The sequence below is a fragment of the Hypanus sabinus genome, chromosome 19, assembly GCF_030144855.1.
Source record: "Hypanus sabinus isolate sHypSab1 chromosome 19, sHypSab1.hap1, whole genome shotgun sequence".
Classification (NCBI taxonomy): domain Eukaryota; kingdom Metazoa; phylum Chordata; class Chondrichthyes; order Myliobatiformes; family Dasyatidae; genus Hypanus; species Hypanus sabinus.
The window spans coordinates 415,535-436,858 of NC_082724.1; the positions used below are offsets into that span (position 1 = coordinate 415,535).

Genomic DNA, 21,324 nt, shown 5'->3' on the forward strand with positions numbered 1-21,324 from the left:
GAGGCGGCGTCGGTCATTTCTGGTCCAAAAATCGTTTGGACCGTCGGGGTCACCAATTGTAGCGGTGTGCTACAAGCAGCGCTAAAATTACGACACGGAGTCGGTAACTGCAGTCGAAGGAAAAACTTTATTCGAAAACTTCAGCCTCACTTTTAAGCCTCTGTCAACCGGCCCCCCATGGCGAAGAGGCTCCAAAGCTCTGTGCTCGCAAACCCCCGTAGGCTATCTAATTGTGAGTCGGTTCGGATACGCTAGGAAATGAGGCGCTACAATATGACATATATTTTATTATTGTTACATGTACGGAGATAGAGTGAAAAGCTTGTCTTGCATACTGTTCATACAGATCAAATCATTACACAGTACTTTAAGGTGGAACAAGGTAAAAAAAAACATGTAGAATAAAGCACAAAAGCTATAAAGTGCAATGCAGGTAAATAATAAAGTAAAAGATCATAACGATGTAAATTGTGAGGTCAAGAGTTCATACAAGAGGTCTGCTCAGGAGTATGATAACCACAGGACAGAGCCTAGTGGTACAATTTTCCATGCTTTTGTATTTACTGCTCAATGGTGAGGGGAAACAAGAGAATGTCTAGGATGGCTGAGATCTTTGATTATGCTTTCCGCTTTTCTACTGAAGTAGTGGGAAGTATAGACAAGAGTCCATGCAGGGGAGGCTGGCTTCCATGATGTGTTGAGCTGTGTCCACAAGTCTTCACAGTTTCTCATAGCCACAGGCAGAGCAGTTGCTTGGCAAAGTTATTAATCGTCCAGATAGAATGCTCTCTATGATGCATCAATAACAATTGCTACAGGTCGATAGGATCCTGCTATATTCCTTTAGCTTCCTGAAGAAACAGAAGCACAGGTCAGCTTTCTTGGCCATGACATCAACATACTCTCTAATCTAACTAACAGCCTGGTAAATCTCCTCTGCACGCTCTCTAAAGCTTCCACATCCTTCCTATAATGAGGGAACCAGAATAGAACACAATACTCCCAGTGTGGTCTGACCAGAGTTTCAATGAGCTGCAACATTACCTTGGAACTCAGTCCCCTGACTAATGAAGGCCAGTACACCTTACACCTTCTTAACAACTCTATAAACTAGCGTAGCAACTTTGAGAGATCTATGAATCTGGAACCCACAATCCCTCATTTCTTCCACACTGCTAAGAATTCTGGCATTAACTTTGTACTCTCCCTTCAAGTTCTGTCTTTTATTTCACACATTTCTGGATTGAACTCTATTTGTCACTTCTCTGCCCAATTCTTTATTTTGCCAATATCCTGTTGTAACCTTTGATGTTAAACACTATCCACAATATCACCAACTTTCATGTGATCTACAAACTTACTAACTCACCCCTTCTGCTTCTTCATCCAAGTCATTTATAGAGCAAGGGTCTCACAACAGATCTTTGCACAACACCTCTAGTCATTGACCTCCAGGAAGTATGTCCTATGTCTACAACCTCTGCTTTCTGTGGACAAGCTAGTTCTGAATTCATGCATCAATGAGGTGCTCTAGACATTTATAAATATTATGCACTACAGACAAGTTAGCAGGGAATCTACAGGATCCCTCTCTAATTCAAGGCATTAACTCTGCTCTATTAGGGGTGAAATATAGAGAGTTGCACATGATTTTTTTTTTACATATTCACTTTCAGGACCTGGAAAGCTTTGACTAGGTTAACCGTGTGATTGAGAAATTGTTGCAGCAGGAAGAGGAGGAGTGAAGGGCTCGTGAGATAATTGGCAGGGACAAATAAAAAGGACGGGTAACTGAAGAGGAGAGGCCAGTGGTGTGAGTGGCTCAGGGTAAGAATGGAGCTTTGAGGCTTTGGCTTGAGGAGCTTCGGCAAGCAGAGGCAGAGGACAAGCTTGCTCCAAGTGGGTAAGTTCCTTTAATTAATTTAATTAACAGGAGTAGGTAATGGAGGCAGCAGTTAGGGAAGTCGAGTGCTCCCTATGCAGGATGTGAGAAGTCAGGGACAGCATAATTGTCCCTGATGACTACAACTGTAAAAGGTGCATCCAGCTGCAGCTCCTAACAAACCGAGTTAGGGAACAGGAGCTGGATGAACTTCAGATCATTCGTGAGGCAGAGGCAAAAACAGACAGGAGTTTCAGGGAGATAGTCACCCCTAAAAGTCAGGAGGCAGGTAGTTGGGTGACTGTCAGGAGAGGGAAGGGGAACAGACAGGAAGAGCAGAGCACCCGTGTGGCCGATCCCATCAACAATAAGTACATTGTTTTGGATACTGTTGGTGGGGACGACCTACCAGGGACAAGTTGTGTTGTCGCATCTCTGGCACCAAGACTGGACCCTCAGCTCAGAAAGGAAGGAGGGGAAAGAAGAGAGCAGTAGTGATAGGGGATTCGATAGTTAGGGGATCATTCAAGAGATTCTGTGGGAGAGATCAAGAATCCCAGATGATCTGTTGCCTCCCTAGTGCCAGGGTCCGCAATATCTCGTATCAAGTTCTTGGTATTCTCAGGACGCAGGGTGAGCAGCCAGATGTCATGGTCCACTAGGGACCAATGACATGGATAGGAAGGAGGAGGAGGTCTTGCAAAGAGAGTTTAGGGAGTTAGGTGCAAAGTTGCAATCTCAGGATTGCTTCCTGTGTCACGTGCTAGTGAGGCCAGAAATAGGAAGATAATGCAGCTAAATACGTGACTAAGGAGATGGTGCAGGAGGGAACGCTTCATGTTTCTGGACAATTGGGCTTTGTTCCAGGGAAGGTGGAACCTGTTCCGATGTGACAGTTTGCACCTGAACTGGAAGGGGACTAACATCTTTGTGGATAGGTTAGCTCGAGCTTCTCCGGGGGGTTTAAACTAGATTTTCAGGAGGAGGGGAACCAGAGTGTTAGAGCAGATGGTGAGGTGGAGGAGGATAAAGGTCATACAAAGACTGCTAATATGGACAGAAATCAAAGGTTTGTATGTGATAGAAATGTTCTCAGCTGCCAAACTGAAGAGACTGGGGAAGAGCTGTCTGGCTGTCAAATAGAGAAAAATAGGAGACAGCGTGAGGGAGGATAGGCAGGTGATAGAGAAGGTTCGCGCTCAGACTGAAGGTTTGAGATGTATCCATTTTAACGCAAGGAGTGTTGTGAACAAAGTGGATGATCTTAGAGCATGGATCAGTACTTGGAGATATGATGTGAATAGCCATAACAGAGACGTGGATGGCTCAGGGACAGGAATGGTTAATTCAGGTTTTAGATGTTTCAGAAAGGACAGGGGGAGAGGTAAAAGAGGAGGGGGGGGCACTGTCGATCAGAGATAGTGTCACGCTGCAGAAAAAATGAATGTCATGGAGGGATGGTCGACGGAGTCTCTGTGGGTGGAGATTAGGAACAGGAAGGGGTCAATAACTTTACTGGGTGTTTTTTATAGGCTGCCCAACAGTAACAGGGTTACCGAGAAGCAGATAGGGAAACAGATCCTGGAAAAGTATAATAATAACAGAGTTGTCATGATGGGAGATTTTAATTTTCCAAATATAGATTGGCATCTCCCTAGAGCAAGGGGTTTAGATGGTGTGGAGTTTGTTAGGTGTGTTCAGGAAGGTTTCTTGACACAATATGTAGATAAGCCTACAAGAGGAGAGGCTGCACTTGAATTGGTATTGGCAAATGAACCTGGTCAGGTGTCAGATCTCTCAGTGGGAGAGCATTTTGATCGTAATTCTATCTCCTTTACCATAGCATTGGAGAGAGGTAGGAACACACAAGTTAGAAAAGCATTTAATTGGTGTAAGGGGAATTATGAGGCTATCAGGCAGGAAATTGGAAGCTTAAATTGCAAACAGATGTTCTCAAGGAAAAGTACAGAAGAAATGTGGCAAATATTCAGGGAATATTTGTGTGAAGTTCTGCATAGGTACATAGGCTGTAATAAATCTAGTCAAGAAGAAAAGCTTTCAAAAGGTTCAGAGAGCTAGGTAATGCCAAGAGATCTAGAAGATTATAAGGCTAACAGGAAGGAGCTCAAGAAGGAAATTAGGAGAGCCAGAAGGGGCCATGAGAAGGCCTTGGTGGGCAGAATTAAGGGAAACCCCAAGGCATTCTACAAGTATGGGAAGAGCAAGAGGATAAGATGTGAGAGGATAAGATGTGAAAGAATAAGACCTATCAAATGTGACAGTGGGAAAGCGTGTATGGAACCGGAGGAAATAGCAGAGGTACTTAACGAATACTTTACTTCAATATTCACTATGGAAAAGGCTCTTGGTGATTAATAGTGACGACTTGCAGCAGATTGAAAAGCTTGAGCATGTAGATATTAAGAAAAAGGATGTGCTGGAGCTTTTGGAAAGCATCAAGTTGGTTAAGTCAAACATGAGGAAATCTGCAGATGCTGGAAATTCAAGCAACACACACAAAATGCTGGTGGAACGCAGCAGGCCAGGCAGCATTTATAGGGAGAAGTGCTATTGACGTTTCAGGCCAAGACCTTTTGTCCTAACAAGGCATTTGATAAGGTACCCCATGCAAGGCTTATTGAGAAAGTAAGGAGGCATGGGATCAAAGGGGACATTGCTTTGTGGATTGAGAACTGGCTTGCCCACAGAAGGCAAAGAGAGGTTGTAGACAGGTCATGTTCTGCATGGATCGGTCACCAGTGGAGTCACCCATTATTTTAGTATAATTTATTAGGTTCTTAAATTAGGTATTGCACTGTACTGCTGCCACATAGCAACATATTTCATGGGACATGCCATTAATACTTAACCTGAAGAACACAAACAAAATGCTGAAGGAACTCGGCAGGTTAGGCAGCATCTATTAGCCCTAGTAAACCTGACTCTATTTGTGTCGGGTTAGCTTGTGACAGCAACTGCAGTGCTCTCTGTAGATAGCAGACACTGCAGCCAGTGGCAGAGGAAAGAATGCTTGGGATTGTTGATGAAATGCGATCATTGCAATCATTGAGGGAAGAATGAATTCAAAATTGTATCAAGACGTTTTACAGGAGAATGTCAGTGTAGCAGTCCATCATCTGAACCTTATCGTATATTCCAGAGTATAAGCCGACCCACCATTTTCAAGGTTAAAAAAGTGACTTTTTCATGTTACCTTTGTATAAGCCGACCTTTTGTCGAGGTTTTTGATTTAACCAGAAAAGATCACAAGATCTCACATGCCGGTACTCAGCTTTGCCAGATCTAGACCCTGGAAATTTTGTGAACCAGTACCTGCTAAGAAAATAGGCCTACACATTGTAGAGCGTTATAGGTGAATTTTTAATAAATAAATCAGAGAGAGAAATTTTGGATTAGGTTTCCAATGGAAAAGAATCATCTGAAATGTAACCCCTGTGAAACTATTTAGTGCCCATCACAATCTCATTAAAACATAACACGGGGTGGCGGGTTCAGTAGGTGTACTCAGTATTGAGCTTGCGACCACCATGTACAAAAGATTAAAACAAATGCAATATGATGTTGGCTTCAAGCTGAAGGTTGCTGATTTTGCTAAAGGAACGAATAATTCTGTAGCTGCTAAGAAGTTTAGTGTAAATGAGAGAGAGCGAGCGAGTGGAGAAAGGCAGAGGACACGCTGAGGGAAATGCCAAAAGCAAAATGTACAAACTGCAGGATACATGCCAGTGGCCAGAACTGGAAGAAAAAGTTTTAGAGTGGGTGAGTCACCAACAATCAGGATACATTGTTACCAGAGAAATGATTCGAGTTCAAGCGTCGAAATGGGACGAAAAACACTGTGAGGTCGGCAAAAATGTCAAAGCTACGTGAAGTTGGTGCACCCGATTTATGAATAGGCGTGATCTTGTGTTGAGACAAAAAACAAAGATTGCTCAGAAAATTCCCGTGGGGTGTTGTTTACGTTCAAGAATGCTGCTGGATGGACGAAACGGGTTGCTTGAAGTGGGTTAAAGAGGTGTGGCGTCGACGTCCCGAAGGTGTCAGGAAGGAAAAGTCACTAACTGTCTGGGACATGTTCAAAGTGCACTTGTCAGTTGAGACAAAAGCAGCACTGAAAGCTGAAAATACGGATAATGCAGTCATCCCTGGTGGTTTGACGTCCGTGCTCCAACCACTAAATGTGAGTTTAAACAAACCAAAGAATTCATGCGTCGACAGTGGAACCAATTTGACTAAAAAACAGCCAATAAATACGACCTGTCTTCCGTGTATTCGCTTTTCCAAAGTTGGCACCCTCTGTATAAGCCGATCCCCTAATTTAGGACCAAAATTTAGGGCCAAATTCTTGGCTTTATACCGGAATTTACGGTAATACAAATTGGGTAATGCAACAAGGCAATAATCCAAAAGACAGGAGTAAACCAACACAAAATGGTTTAAAAAGAAAATCTGTGTTTTGGAGTGGTTGAATCAAAGTCCTGACCTTAATCCTATAGAAATATGTGGAAGGGCCTGAAGCAAACAGTTCACGCTAGGAAGCCCACCAACATCCCAGAGTTGAAGCAATTTTATAAGGAGAAATGGCCTAAAATTCCTTCAAGCCGACGTGTAGGACTGATCTCCTGGAAACAGTTGGATGATGTTAGTGCTGTACAAGGGGATCACACCAGTTACTGATAGCAAAGATTCACATACTTCTTCCAGCAAATGCATGTAATATTAGATAATTTTTCTCAAAAAATAAATGAACAAGTATAGTGTTTTTGTGTTATTTATTTAATTAGGTTCTCTTTACCTAGTTTTAGGACACGTGAAGATCCAATCACATTTTAGGTCATATTTATGCAGAAATTGAGAAAATTCTACAGGGTTCACAAACTTTCTAGCACTACTGTATGCCACCTGGTTTTAGATATTGTCAGTACAAGGAAAATTTGCCCACATTCCACCCTACCACAACTTTGTACACTTTAATGAGCACCTCTCTCAGCTTACATCATTTCAAGGTAAACAACTGAGAAAATCTGCAGATGCTGGAAATCTAAGCACACACACAAAACGCTGGAGGAACTCAACAGGCCAAGTAGCATCTATGGAAAAGAGTTAATAATCAATGTTTAGGGCAGAGACCCTTCATTAGGAGTGGTGATGAATCTTAACGAAGGGTCTCAGCCTAAAACGCTGACTGTTTATTCTTTTCCATATGATGCTGCCTGGCCTGCCGAGTTCCTCCAGCATTTCAAAGATATATTTAATGTCAGAGAAACGTATACAATATACATCCTGAAATGCTTTTTCTTCGCAATCATTCACGAAAGAGGAGTGCTCTCAAAGAATGAACAACAGTTAAATGTTAGAACCCCACAGCCCCCCAGCTCACTCCTCCCATGTGTAAGCAGCAGCAAAGCAACAATGCCCCCTCCCCCACCAGCAAAAACAAAAGCATCAGCACCCACCGCTGAGCACAAGTGTGCAGCAAAACATCAGCAAAGACACAGACTTACAGTACCCCAAATACTACTCATTCACCTGGTATTTGACATACAACAGGCTCTCTCACTCCCTAATAAGGGAGAAAGAGGCATCTCTGTTTCACAGCGAGAGGGGAGACATAACAATCAACATAAAACAAAATTTTATGATGTTTGTGATTTTGTGCATGTTTCAAGGAAAACAAACCCTTCTTATTCAGTTTCTCCCCATAATAGAAATATTCTATCCAATGCAACATCCTAGTGATTCTCTGCACTGTCTCCAGATACTCACAATCTTCCTGAGTGTGAATGCAAGGACATTTCAACTATTGACTAAAATTTTATAAAGTTGTATCAATGATCTCCATGCTTTTACATTTTATCTCTTGGCTAATGAGGCCAATAATTCTATATGTAACTTTCACCACCTTATCTACCTGTGCTGTCACCTATAGTGTCAATATATCAATGACATGTTGAAGCTGTAGTAAATCATGCAAGTAGTTCGTTTGCACTGTACTGCTGCCACGAAACAACTAACTCCATTACCACAAACACAGCCATTTTGTAGATGCTGGAAATCTTGAGCAACGGGCACAACATGCTGGAGAAACTCAGCAAGTCAGGGATCATTAATGGAGGTGAATAATCACACAGCATTTCAGGCTGAGACCCTTCATCAGAACTGGAAATGAGGGAGGCAAAAGCCAGAATAAGAGGTGGGGAGAGGGGAAGGAGTATCAGCTGGCTGGTGATAGGTGAGATCAGATGAGGGGTAAGGTGGGATGAAGTAAGAAGCCAGGAATGAATAGGTGGAAGAAATGAAAGGGCTGAGGAAGGAATCTGATGAGAGGAAAGTGGAAGAAAAGGAAGGAGTTCATATCATATGGAGTCAATCAAAATGGATGGATACTTTTCTGTGATTGTGCAGATCTCTGTGGAAGTGGAGAATGACCACGGCTGCAAATGCTTCAATCTCATCTCTGACTTGCTGGGTTTCACAAAGGGATTCTTTTTGTGAGCCTGTACCTCATCCCATTGGGTACTTAATCATACACCGCAATTCACAAGGTGACAAGTTGTGACTGGTCCACACAGCCTGATTTTAATCTGTTACTTGTGAAATTGCCTGCCTTTACATGCGGTTTAAGAGGTCCTGCATTACAGTTCACCAGGCTTCCTGCTGAAGGGATTCAGCCTGAAACATCAACTGTACCTTTTTCCATAGATGATGCCTGGCCTGGCCAGCATTTTTTGTGTGTTGCTTGCATTTCTAGCAGCTGCAGATTTACTCTTATTCATTAATCAACAGAGGTCTTTTGAGGAAAACAAACAATAACATGATAAAAATCTTCACCTGCTAAAAGTAGATAAAATTTGTGAGAGGAAAAAAGATGATGAGGGTCTTTTATCCCCAGGAGGAATTCATTTTATTACAGTGCATTCACTCTCAGAGGCTACTTCTTTTTACTTCTAAGATGCAAATTTTAAGATTCTGGGGACTTATGAGCTCTATTAGCTTGCCTGGTACTAATTCTCCACTGAATGGTGGAAGTATTCAATTCCCCACAGGTATTTTTAAACATTAAATAGGGAATGTTCATAGTATTTTAATGTAAAGACTGATGCAAAATATGTTTAATTATTCTGTGCTTTCCATAACTAATGGAACATTCCTTCTTCCCATAAATACTTAACCGGCTACAGTTTCAGAGGGGATTTTAAAGCCTAAACTATTTGTACCTTCCGTCAGGATCTGCTTGAGACAACACTGTTTGTAAAAGGTCCAAGTCAGTTTGGCCAGTCGTAGATCAACAACATGCTGAAAATAAAAGGAAAGCTGTCAATGGCTGGAATTTATTTATATAAAAACATCAAAATTGCACACAAGATTAGATTTACAATACACAAAACATTTCTCTCAAATCATTGAAGCATATAGTTAAACACTACAGAAACAGAGCCTTGGTTCAACCCATCCATGCCAATCAAGTACCTACCTGGGCAATTCAATTTGCCTGCTTTTAGCCCATATCCCTCTGAATATTTCCTATCCATGTGGACAGACATAGAAACATAGAAAACCTACAGTACAATACAGGCCCTTTGGCCCACAATGCTGTGCCAAATATGAACTTACTTCTGAAATTACCCAGGGTTACTCATAGCCCTCTATTTTTCTAAGCTCCATGTACCTATCCAGGAGTCTCTTGAAAGACCCTATCGTATTTGCCTCCACTACAGTTACGGGCAGCCACTCCATGCACTCAGCACTCTCTGCATAAAAAACACACCCTGACATCTCCACTGCACCTACTTCCAAGCACCTTAAAACTGTGCCCTCTCGTATTAGCCACTTCAGCCCTGGGAAAAAGCCTCTGACTATCCACATGATCAGTGCCTCTCATCATACTATACATCTCTATCAGATCACCTCTCATCCTCCACTGCTCCAAGGAGAAAAGGCCAAGTTCACTCAACCTATTCTCGTAAGGCATGCTCCCCAATCTGGGCAACATCCTGGTAAATCTCCTCTGCACCCTTTCTATAGCTTCCACATACTTCCCGTAGTGAGGTGACCAGAACTGAGTGCTGTGATGATTTCACGTGTCACATGTAAGAACGTGATTGGATGGAGTTATGAACATGCGCAGAAATGACAGAACGATCGAGAAGCTTGTATGGTTAAAACGTGGTTGTTCTTTGCTGTTAAATAAAAACTCTAGTTATGTTCTTCCTGAATATATTTCTTTATGAGTAACCCACGGTATGTGTAAAGAACACAACATGGTGTCAGAAGTCAACCTGGAAGAATAATTTATTTTGCTAACACAGGAGAAGCGAAGATAATTGAAAAAAAGAGCACAAACATTTTTGTTGCTTGCTAACTGCTTTAAGAATGGAAGTTTTGCAACCCCCATTGATGCTTCAGCTGACTGGAAATGTTGCTGAAAACTGGAAAAGTTTAAACAGCATTTTGAAATTTATTTATCGGTGATCAGAGCAGATAATAAAACAGAGGAAACGAAAGTTGCAATTCTACTGTGCGTGATTGGGGACAACGCAATTGAGGTATATAACCATTTTACTTTTGAGAATGGAGATAATTTGAATCTAAAAGCAATAATCGACAAGTTTGAAGCATTTGTAGCGATAAGCTACACACACAGCTAGAAATAACGACACGCAGTCTGTAAGTTGCACTCGAGACTAGTTTATTCAAACTTTGTGGCACTGACTTTTCAGCAGTTCCGTTCCCACCCTCACCAGGTGGAAATGACGTCAGAGGTGCATTACAAAAGTCTCTTCCCACGCGCAGGCTTTCTCCCCTTGCTGGTGAAGAAGGCACAGCGCCATTTTGGGGCTACCTCTCTGTTGATGCAAGCGCCATTTTCTGAGCCGGTTCACCTGCGTAAAACAAACATGAGGAAATCTGCAGATGCTGCAAATTCAAACAACACACACAAAATGCTGGTGGAACACAGCAGGCCAGGCAGCATCTATAGGGAGAAGCGCTGTCGACGTTTCGGGCCGAGATCCTTCGTCAGGACTAACCGAAAGGAAAGATAGTAAGATGCGTAGAAAGTGGGTTGCCACATAACCCCAGAAACGGTGATACACCCCCCGATGTCCAGAACGCACGTGGACCTGTTGTTCCTGATCACCTTGAATGGCCCCTCGTACGGCCGCTGTAGTGGTGCCCGGTGTGCGCTCCTTCATACAAATACAAACTTACAGTTCTACAGGTCTTTGGGTACGCAGGTCAGGATCTGTCCATGCTGTGAAGTCGGTACGGGGGCCAGGTTGCCGAGCCTTACGCGTAGTCTGTCCAGGACTGCTGCGGGTTCTTCCTCTTGCCCCCTTGGAGCTGGTATGAACTCTCCTGGGACGACTGGGGTGCACCGTACACCAGCTCGGCCGACGAGGTGTGCAGATCCTCTTTGGGTGCTGTGTGGATTCCAAGCAGGACCCAGGTATCGTCCACCCAGTTAGGCCCTTTCTGGCGGGCCATGAGAGCCGACTTCAAGTGACAATAGACAACAGACAATAGGTGCAGAAGTAGGCCATTCGGCCCTTCTAGCCAGCACCGCCATTCATTGTGATCATGGCTGATCATACACAATCAGTACCCCGTTCCTGCCCTCTCCCCATATCCCTTGACTCCGCTATCTATAAGAGCTCTATCTAACTCTCTCTTGAATGCATCCAAAGACTTGGCCTCCACTGCCTTCTGAGGCAGAGCATTCCACATATCCACCACTCACTGGGTGAAAAAGTCTTTCTGCATCTCTGTTCTAAATGGCCTACCCCTTATTCTTAAACTATGGCCTCTAGTTCTGGACTCATCCATCAGTGGGAACATGCTTCCTGCCTCCAGCGTGTCCAATCCCTTAATAATCTTATAAGTCTCAATGAGATCCCCTCTGATCCTTCTAAATTCCAGTGAATACAAGCCCAGTCGCTCCAATCTTTCAACATATGATGGTGGAAGCGTTCCACTAGTCTGTTCGACTGTGGGTGATAGGCAGTTGTGCGGTGTAGCTGTGTTCCCAACAGGCTGGAGGTGAACTGGGCATCTTTGTCGGAGGGACTGTATCCCGAAGCGTGCTACTCAGGTTGCAATCAGCACTCGGGCGCAGGAATCGGCGGTGGTGTCGGTGAGCAGGACCGCCTCTGGCCATCTGATGAACCACAGTTAGGAGGTACCGCGCTCCTCGCGACACTGGCAGGGACCCCACGAAATCCACATGAAAGTGGTCAAACCTCCGGCAGGTGGGTTCGAACTGCTGCGGCGGGGCTTTGGTGTGCCACTGCACCTTGGCTGTTTGGCACTACATGCATGTTTTGGCCCATTCACTGACCTGTTTGCGAAGTTTATGCCACACGAACTTGCTGGAGACCAGCTGGACAGTCGTCCTGATAGATGGGTGCGCCAAGCCGTGTATGGAGTCGAAAACTTGCCACCACCAGGCTGCTGGGACAATGGGGCGAGGTTGGCCGGTAACCACGTCGCATAGGAGGGTCCTCTCACCAGGGCCTACAAGGAAGTCTTGCAGCTGCAAACCCGAGACTGCAGTCCTGTAGCTGGGCATCTCGTCATCTACCTGCTCCGCCTCTGCCAGTGCTGCATAGTTCACCCCCAGGGACAGGGCCTGGAGAACTGGTCTGGAGAGTGCGTCCACCATGACGTTGTCCTTTCCCGAGACTTGCTGGATGTCCATCATGTACTCGGATATGTAGGACAGATGTCGCAGCTGTCGGGACGACCAGGGATTTGACACCTTTGTGAACGTGAAGGTCAACGGTTTGTGGTCCGTGAACGCGGTGAATGGCCTGCCTTCTTAGAAGAACCTGAAATGCCGGATTGCCAGATACAGTGTCAACAGTTCCTGGTCGAAGTCACTGTACTTGAGCTCGGGTTGCTGTAGGTGCATGCTGAAGAACGCCAGGGGTTGCCAGCGCCCATTGATGAGTTGCTCCAGCACCCCACCGACTGCTGTGTTGGATGTGTCCACTGTGAGGGCAGTTGGAACGTCCGTTCTGGGGTGCACCAGCATTGTGGCATCTGCCAAGGCTTCCTTGGCTTTAACGAAAGTGGCTGCGGGCTCTTCGTCCCAAGTAATGTCCTTGCCTTTACCCAACATCAGGGTGTACAAAGGTCGCATGATACAGGTTGCTGAGGGGAGGAAGCGGTGGTAGAAGTTCACCATACCAATGAACTCTTGCAGGCCTTTGACTGTGTTGGGCCGGGCAAAGTGGCGGATCGCGTCTACCTTGGCGGGCAGAGGTGTTGCCCTGTCTTTGGTAATCCTGTGGCCAAGGAAGTCGATGGTGTCGAGTCCGAACTAGCATTTGGCCAGGTTGATCATGAGGCCGAAATCACTCAGGCGGGAGTAGAGCTGGCAGAGGTGGGACAGATGCTCCTGACAACTACTGCTGGCTATGAGGATGTCATCCAAATAGATGAACGCAAACTCCAGGTCATGTCCCACTGCATCCATTAGCCGCTGGAATGTCTGTGCGCCATTCTTCAGGCCGAACAGATTTAGGAGGAATTCGAACAGGATGATGAGTGCCGTTTTGGGGATGTTTTCAGTGAGCACTGGGATTTGATGGTATCCCCAGATGAGGTCTGCTTTGGAAAAGATGCTTGCCCCATGCAGGTTTGCAGCAAGGTCCTGTATGTGTGGCATGGGGTAGCGGTCTGGAGTTGTAGCCTCGTTCAGTCTGCGGTAGTCGCCGCATGGTCTTCAGCCCCCGGCTGCTTTGGGCACCATGTGCAGGGGGGAGGCCCATGGGCTGTCGGACCACTGTATGATCCCCAATTCTTCCATCCTCTTGAACTCCTCCTTTGCCAGGTGGAGCTTGGTCGGGGGGAGCCTTCATGCGCGGGCGTGGAGGGGTCGGAATGTGGTGCTGTACTCCGTGTCTGGGCATGGCTGCCGTGAACTGTGGTGCAAGAATCGATGGAAAGACCGCCAGGATTCTGGTGAATTCATTGTCAGACAGCGTGATGGAGTCCAGGTGTGGGGCCAACAACCTGGCTTCACCCAGGGAGAATGTCTGGAAAGTCTCGGATTGTAACAGTCTTTTCCCTTGCAGGACAACCAGCAGGCTGTGAGCTCGCAAGAAGTCCTCCCCCAGGAGTGGTTGGGCCATGTGCCAGTGTGAAGTCCCATGTGAACTGGCTGGCGCCGAACTGCAGCTGCACTGTGCGGGTGCCGTAGGTCTGTATCGTGCTATTGTTTGCGGCCCTCAGGGTGGGTCCTGGCTCCCTGTTGCGGGTGTTGTACCCCGTCAGAGGTAAGACACTGATTTCTGCTCTGGTGTCGGCCAAGAAGCGGCGTCCCAACTGTTTGTCCTAGACGTACAAGAGGCTGTCCTGGTGGCCAGCTGCCACAGCAATTAGCGGCGGCTCGCCCTGGCCCTTGCAGGGTGGGTGACAACGGCGGGCTTCTGTGCCCCACTGCTGGTGGTAGAAACACCACTGTTCATTGGCATCCTCACTCCCGCCTCTGTGTTGTGTGTGCTCCATTGCAGGTCTGGTCTAGCCTGCTGTTGGGCGCGTGGCTTGGCAATCTGTCCGACGGATGTCTCACTCTCCCTCTTGGCTTTCCACAGCACGTCTGCCCGGGCCGCCACTTTCCGGGGGTCACTGAAATCTGCATCGGCCAGCAGCAGATGTGTGACCTTAGGCAGTTGTTCTAGGAACGCCTGCTCAAACATGAGGCAGGGCTTATGTTCTTCAGCCAGGGCCAGCATCTCGTTCATTAATGCTGACAGTGGCCTGTCTCCCAAACCATCCAGGTGCAGCAAGTAGGCACCTCGCTCACGCTGTGAGAGGCCAAAGGTCCCTATGAGCAGTGCTTTGTATGCTGCATAATTGCCTTCTTCCAATAACTGTATGAAATCTTCAACTTGGGTGGCTGTCTCCTGGTCAAGGGAGCTCCCACGTAATAGTAACTTGTGGAATCAGAAGATATCTGCTGAATCTGGAACTGAGCTTCTGCTTGGTTGAACCACACACGTGGTCACAGCATCCAGAAAGTTGGCAGTTTTAGCTAAACTGCGAGAACAGATGAAGAATCGATCATCTTTGGTCCAAATCCCGTTTGGACCGTCGGGGTCACCAATGTAGCAATGTGCTACACACAGAGCTCAAAATAATGACACGCAGTCTGTAAGTTGCAATCGAGACTAGTTTATTCAAACTTCGCAGCACTGGCTTTTACGCAGTTCCATTCCCACCCTCACTGGGTGGAAATGATATCAGAGGTGCATTACAAAAGTCTCTTCCCGCGCGCGGGCTTTCTCCCCTTGCTGGTGAAGAAGGTGGCCCAGCGCCATTTTGGGGCTGGCCTCTCTGCTGACGCGCATGCCATTTTGTGAGCTGTTCACCTGCGTAGAAAGTGGGTCGCCACACATTTTGTATACCGAAGCACAATGTGATGTATGAATGGTATAAATTCTTTACATGCAAGCAGAAAGCTGGTCAAACAACTGATCAATTTGTTACGGAATTAAGAAACCACAGTAAAACATGCATGTTTGCAGAGCTGACGGACTCTCTCATTAAAGATAGAATTGTTTGTGGCATTCTGGATAATGCTCTGAGAGAAAGACTCTTAAGAAAACCAGATGTCAATTTGGAATAAGCTTTGATTCTCTGCAAAGCTTTGGAACCCATGATGTCGCAGGCTAGAGAGTTTTTTTTATCGACAACGGCAGTGTAGACGCTGTAAAGCGCAAACATATTAGTAAAAGTAATGAAGTGACAATGAAACTGACGGAAAGCAAGATGTCACTGAAAGAAAAAAGTTTTGTGATCGTGGTGGGTGGCAGCACAGACCTAAAATGTGTCCAGCTTATTGGAAAGTGTGCAACAACTGTGGTAAGAGTAATCATTTTTCACACTGTTGCAGAAATAGAAAGGAAATAAAACATGTAAATGCAGTGCCTGAAAATGAATGTGAAGAGTTTTATATATATACGCTTTGTGAAAACAGAATGACAGAACTATGCCATTGCAAGTGAACCAAAACAATATTCTGTTTAAACTGGATTCTGGAGCACAAGTAAATATTCTTGCAGAATCTGTGTTTAATGCATTAAAGCCAAGACCAAAGTTACGTCAAATATAAAAATGACTGGGTATTCAGGTGCAGACAATCCAGTTAAATGAACACGTGTGGCAAAAGTATCACACAAAAATATGGTGTACACGCTTTTATTTGTGGTCATGCCTAAGAATGTACAGTCAATACTTGGTTTATCTGCCTGAGAGACTGAATTTGGTGAAAAGAGTCTTGGTCCTGGATAGTGACACAGAGTCAGAATACGGTGGCTTGATAGAACAGAATTTGATTCCAACGCAGCAAAAGTAAAAGAAGTCATTAAAAAAGCTCCCAGACACATCCCTTTGTTACCCCTCCTCCCACTACTTTCAAACATCTTACTATCTTTCCTTTCAATTAGTCCTGACGAAGGGTCTCGGCCCGAAACGTCGACAGTGCTTCTCCTTATAGATGCTGCCTGGCCTGCTATGTTCCACCAGCGTTTTGTGTGTGTTGTTTGAATTTCCAGCATCTGCAGATTTCCTCCTGATTGCATTCCATCAGCCACCTTTTCTGCCCATTCTTGCAATTTGTCAAATTCCTGATACAATCACATTGCTTCCTCAGCACTATGTACCTGCCCACCTATCTGCATATCATCCACAAACTTTGCAACAAGGCCATTAATTCCATTATCTAAATCATTGACAAATAATGTGAAAAGTAGCGGTCCCAATACTGACCCCTGAGGAACATCACTAATCACTGGCAGCCAACCAGAAAAGGTCCCCTTTATTCCTACTCAGTCCCATTCCTGCCTATCAGCCATTCCTCCATCCATGCCAGTTTCTTTCCTGTAACGCCATAGAATTTTATCCTGTCAAACAGCCTCATGCGAGGCACCTTATCAAATTCCTTCAGAAAATCCAAGTAAATGACATCCACTGCCTCTCCTTTGTCCACCCTGCTTGTTTGTTCCTCAAAGAACTCGAACAGATTTGTCAGGCAAGATTTCTCTTCACAGAAACCAAGCTGACTTTGTCTTATTTTATCATTAGTCTCCAAGTATCCTGAAACCTCATCTTTAATAATAGACCCCAACACTTTCTCAACCACTGAGATTAGGCTAACTGACCCATAATTTCCTTTCTTTTGCCTTCCTCTCTTCTTAAAGAGTGGAGTGACATTTACAATCTTCCAGTTTTCCAGGACCATGCCAGAATCAGGTGATTCTTGAAAGATCATGACCAATGCATCTGTTATCTCTTCAACAACCTCTCTCAGGACTCCGGGATTAGTCCATCTAATCCAAGTGACTTATCCACCTTAAGACCTTTGAGTTTGCCTCGCATTTTTGCCTTTGTAATTGCAATGGCACTTACTCCTTCTCCCTGACACTTAAGGTCATCTGGCACACTGCTAGCGTCATCCACAGTGAAGACAGATGCAAAGTACTCATTAAGTTCATCTACTACTTCTTTGTGCCCCATTGCTACCTCACCAGCATCATTTTCCAGTGGTCCAATATCAACTCTCAGTTCCCTTTTACTTTTTATATAAGTGAAAAAACATTTAATATCCTGCTTTATATTACTGGCTAGTCTGCCCTCATATTTAATCTTTTCCCTTCTTATAGCTTTTTAGTTGTCTTTTATTGGATTTCAAAAGCTTCCCAATCATCCAACTTCCCACTCATTTTTGCTACCTAATATGCCCTTTCCGTAGCTTTAATGCAGTCCTTAACATCTTCTGTCAGCCATGGTTGCCTACCCCTGCCATTTGAGAACTACTTCTTCTGTGGGATACATCTATCCTGCGCCTTGTGAACTACTCCCAGAAACTTCAGTCACCTCTGCTCTGCTGTAATGTCCACTAGTATCGTCCTTCAATCCACCTGGGCAAGCTCCTCTCTCATGCCTCGGTAACCCCTTTATTCCATTGTGAAACCAACGCATCTAACTTGTGCTTCACCCTCTTAAATTGCAGTATGAATTGAATCACTGCCTCCTAAGGGTTCCTTTAAATTAAGCTCCCCAATAAGGTCTGGGTTTATTACGCAACGCCCAATCTAAGGTAGCCTATCCCCCAAGTAAGCTCCAACGCAAGCTGCCCTAAAAAGCCATCTCATAGGCATTAAACAAATTCCCTCTCTTGCGGTCCAACACCAACCTGACTTCCCCAATTCCCTTGCATATTGAAGTTCCCCTATTACATTACCCTTATTTCATGCCTTTTCCAGTTCCCTTTGCAATCTCAACCCCACATCTTGGCTACTATTTGGAGGCCTATATATGATTCCCATGTTTTTTTAATTTACCCTTCCACCCACAAAGATTCAACATTCTCCGACCCTATGTCACCTCTTTCTAAAGATGTAATTCCATCTCTTACCAACAGAGCCAAACCAATGCCTGTACCTTTCTGCCTATCCTTTTGATATAAAGTTATCCTTTGATGTTAAGCTCCCAACTATGCTTTCTTTTAGCCACGACTCAGTGATGTCCGCATCATACTGACCAGTCTCTGAGTCACAAGTTCATCCACCAAAAACTACACGTATTGAAATACTGTACCTTCAGTCCTGCATTCTTCGCCCTTTTGAATTTTGCTCCATCTGCAAATGTACCCAGTCACTGGCTTGCCCTTCCTTACATTCATGTTACACCCATCACCTACTTGGAAACCTGCTGGTTCATCCTCAGTGGTTCCCATCCCCCTGCCATATTAGCTTAAAACAGTCCCAACAGCTCCAGCAAACCTGCCTACAAGAATATTGGATCCCACTCAGATTCAAGTGTAACCCGTCCCTTTTGTACAAGTCACACTTGCCCCAGAAGAGGTCCCAAGTATCCAGAAATCTGAATCCCTGCCCGCTGCTCCAATTCTTCAGCCACACATTTATCTCCCACCTCATTCTATTCTATCGTGTGATACAGGCAGCAATCCCAAGATTACTACCCTTAAGGTCCTGCTTCTCAGCTTCCTTCCTAACTCCCTGTATACTGTTTTCAGGACCTCCTCCTTTTTTCTACCTATGTCGTTGGTATGAATATGTTTGACTTTTGGCTGCTCACCCTCCCTTTTCAGGATACTGTGGACATGTACAGAAACATCACGGACCCTGGCACCTTGGTGGCAAACTACCAGCTGTGTTTCTCTATGCCTCATAATCTTGTACACTATGTGAAGTCACCTCTCATCCTCCTTCACTTTAAACAGTAGAGCCCTAGATCACTCAACTTCTCCACATAAGACATCTTCTCTAATCCAGGCAGGATTCTGGTAAATCTCCTCTGCACCCTCCCTAAAGCTCACACATCTTTCCTAGAATGTGGTAATCAGGACTGAACACAATACTGCAAGAATGGTCTAACTAGATTTCTAACATGATTTGGCAACTAAATGCATGGCTGAGGAACTGGCGCAGGGGGCAGGGGTTCAGATTTATGGATCACTGGGACCTCTGCTGGGGAAGATGTGACCAGTACAAAAGGGACTGGTTACACCTGATCCTGAGGGGAGTCCAATATCTTTGTGGGCAGGTTGGCTAGAGTTGTTTGGGTGGCTTTAAACTAATTTGATGGCTGGGGTGGGACTGGAGTGATAGTGCTGAAGATGAGGTAGCTGATTTGCAAACAGAGGCAATGTGTAGTAACCTCCTAGCAAGAAGAGGCTGATGACAGGGCAAAATTGCAGTCAACAGGATGAGTTGCAATGAAAGAGGGAGACAAAAATCAAAAAAGCTAAATACAGGAATAAAAGGTATTATATTTGAATGTGTGCAGTATTCAGAATAAGGCTGTTGAACTTGCAGCCCAATTACAGATTGGCAAGTATGGTGTTTTAGGTATCACTGAATTCTGGAGGCCCAACTAGTGGCAGGAGCAGAGCACTTCCAGGAGTTACTCACAGATTGTCGAAGCTTGTATAAGAGCGTAGTGGGCATTTGGGCATTCACGAGGCCCAATCAGCAGCAGGAGCAGCGCACTTCGAGGAGGTTACTCACAGATTGGCAAAGCTTGTATAAAAGAAGAGCTTCGTGGGTGTGCTGCCTTTATGGCAGTTATTTAGTTTATAATATTTTCGCTTAGTAATTCATTTGTTAGCATTCTAGTTAAAGTTAGGATTGTTTGGGGTTGCCTGTGAGAGATCGCGGCATGCGATGACGTCACATCCGGTTTCGCTGCGTCCTGTGAGAAAATACCGGTTTGGAAAAACGGAAAGGTAGGGGTCGAGACATGTGCTAGCGCGAGCAGCACCAGCAAAGTTTTCTCTCTATGAACCAGAAACATTGTGAAAGCAACACTGTGAGTTATGAGATAATTGATATGTTGAATTAAAATGTTAACGCCGATCCCGTTAAAACGACGGCCGATAATGTTTATGTTTTCGTTAGTTAAAGAGTTGGGGATAGTTTGCGTTGAAGTGTATTTAAAGCAGTCAATGGCGTAGGTAGATTCTGACTGTATGCTGCACTTTAATGTAATGTAGTTGTTGTAGTTTTACCTTGCAAGTATTTATCGTGTAATCGTAATATCAAGAAGGAAACAAATGCTGTACAAATCTTGTATTGTTTTATCAACAGTTTTCACCATACGTTAATGTGGAAGAGTGAACAGTAAACGGTTAATCTTACTGTGATCCTGTCGTCATTGACAAAGGTTTAACTCAGTGTTTAGCTCGTCGTTCCGTTATACCCGAGCGAGAACACTACAGTGGGCATTTAGACATTCACGAGGTCCAATCAGCAGCAGCGCACTGGAAAGTAAATAAAAGTACAGCAGGGACAAGTAGGGTGGCTATTGTTGGGAATAGGCTAGTGGTGAGAGTAGGAGCATCCGCTTTGACGAGAAGAGGCTGAGGCCAAAGAAACAAGTTAGAAGGTTTGGTCTTGGTTGCCCATTGTGCAGTGCAGGCAGGATGGAAGATATGGCTTTGGAATGCTCCTCCTGTAGGATGTGGGATTTCATGGAACCTGATAGTCTCCTGATGACTACACCTGCGGGAAGTCCTAAGTTGATCCAACTCCACCTTGTGAAAGACCGCATTAAGGAGATAGAGCTGGAGTTGGATGGGATCATCCAGGAAGCAGAGCAATTGATATACGACTTTTGAGCAGGTGGTTACAGCCAGAGTGCAGAATTCGTGGAGTAGATGGGTGAACACCGAGAGAGGTAAAGGGAGAAAGAAGTCAATGCGGGGTCCCCCTGTTGCCATTCCCCTCAGCAACAGGTATATCCCTTTGGATACTGCTGAGGGGATGACCTATCTTGGCAAGACAGAAGCAACCAGATCAATAGCACTGTGGTTGGCTCTGAGCCTCAGAAGATTAGGGAGAAGTCAGGCGGAGAAATGGTCATAGAGGACTTGATAGTTAGGGGGACAGATAGGA

At 45.0% G+C, this 21,324-nt stretch overlaps 1 protein-coding gene across 3 annotated transcripts in view; it reads right to left on the reverse strand.

Annotated features, from left to right (window-relative positions):
- rft1 (RFT1 homolog) overlaps nt 1-21,324 on the reverse strand; it is an 85,540-nt gene that overhangs the window by 25,605 nt on the left and 38,611 nt on the right. For all 3 annotated transcript variants that reach the window (XM_059943831.1, XM_059943829.1, XM_059943830.1), the window contains one exon: nt 9,121-9,199. In XM_059943831.1, the coding sequence (XP_059799814.1) occupies nt 9,121-9,199 (79 nt within the window). The remainder of the gene's footprint in view (nt 1-9,120; nt 9,200-21,324) is intronic.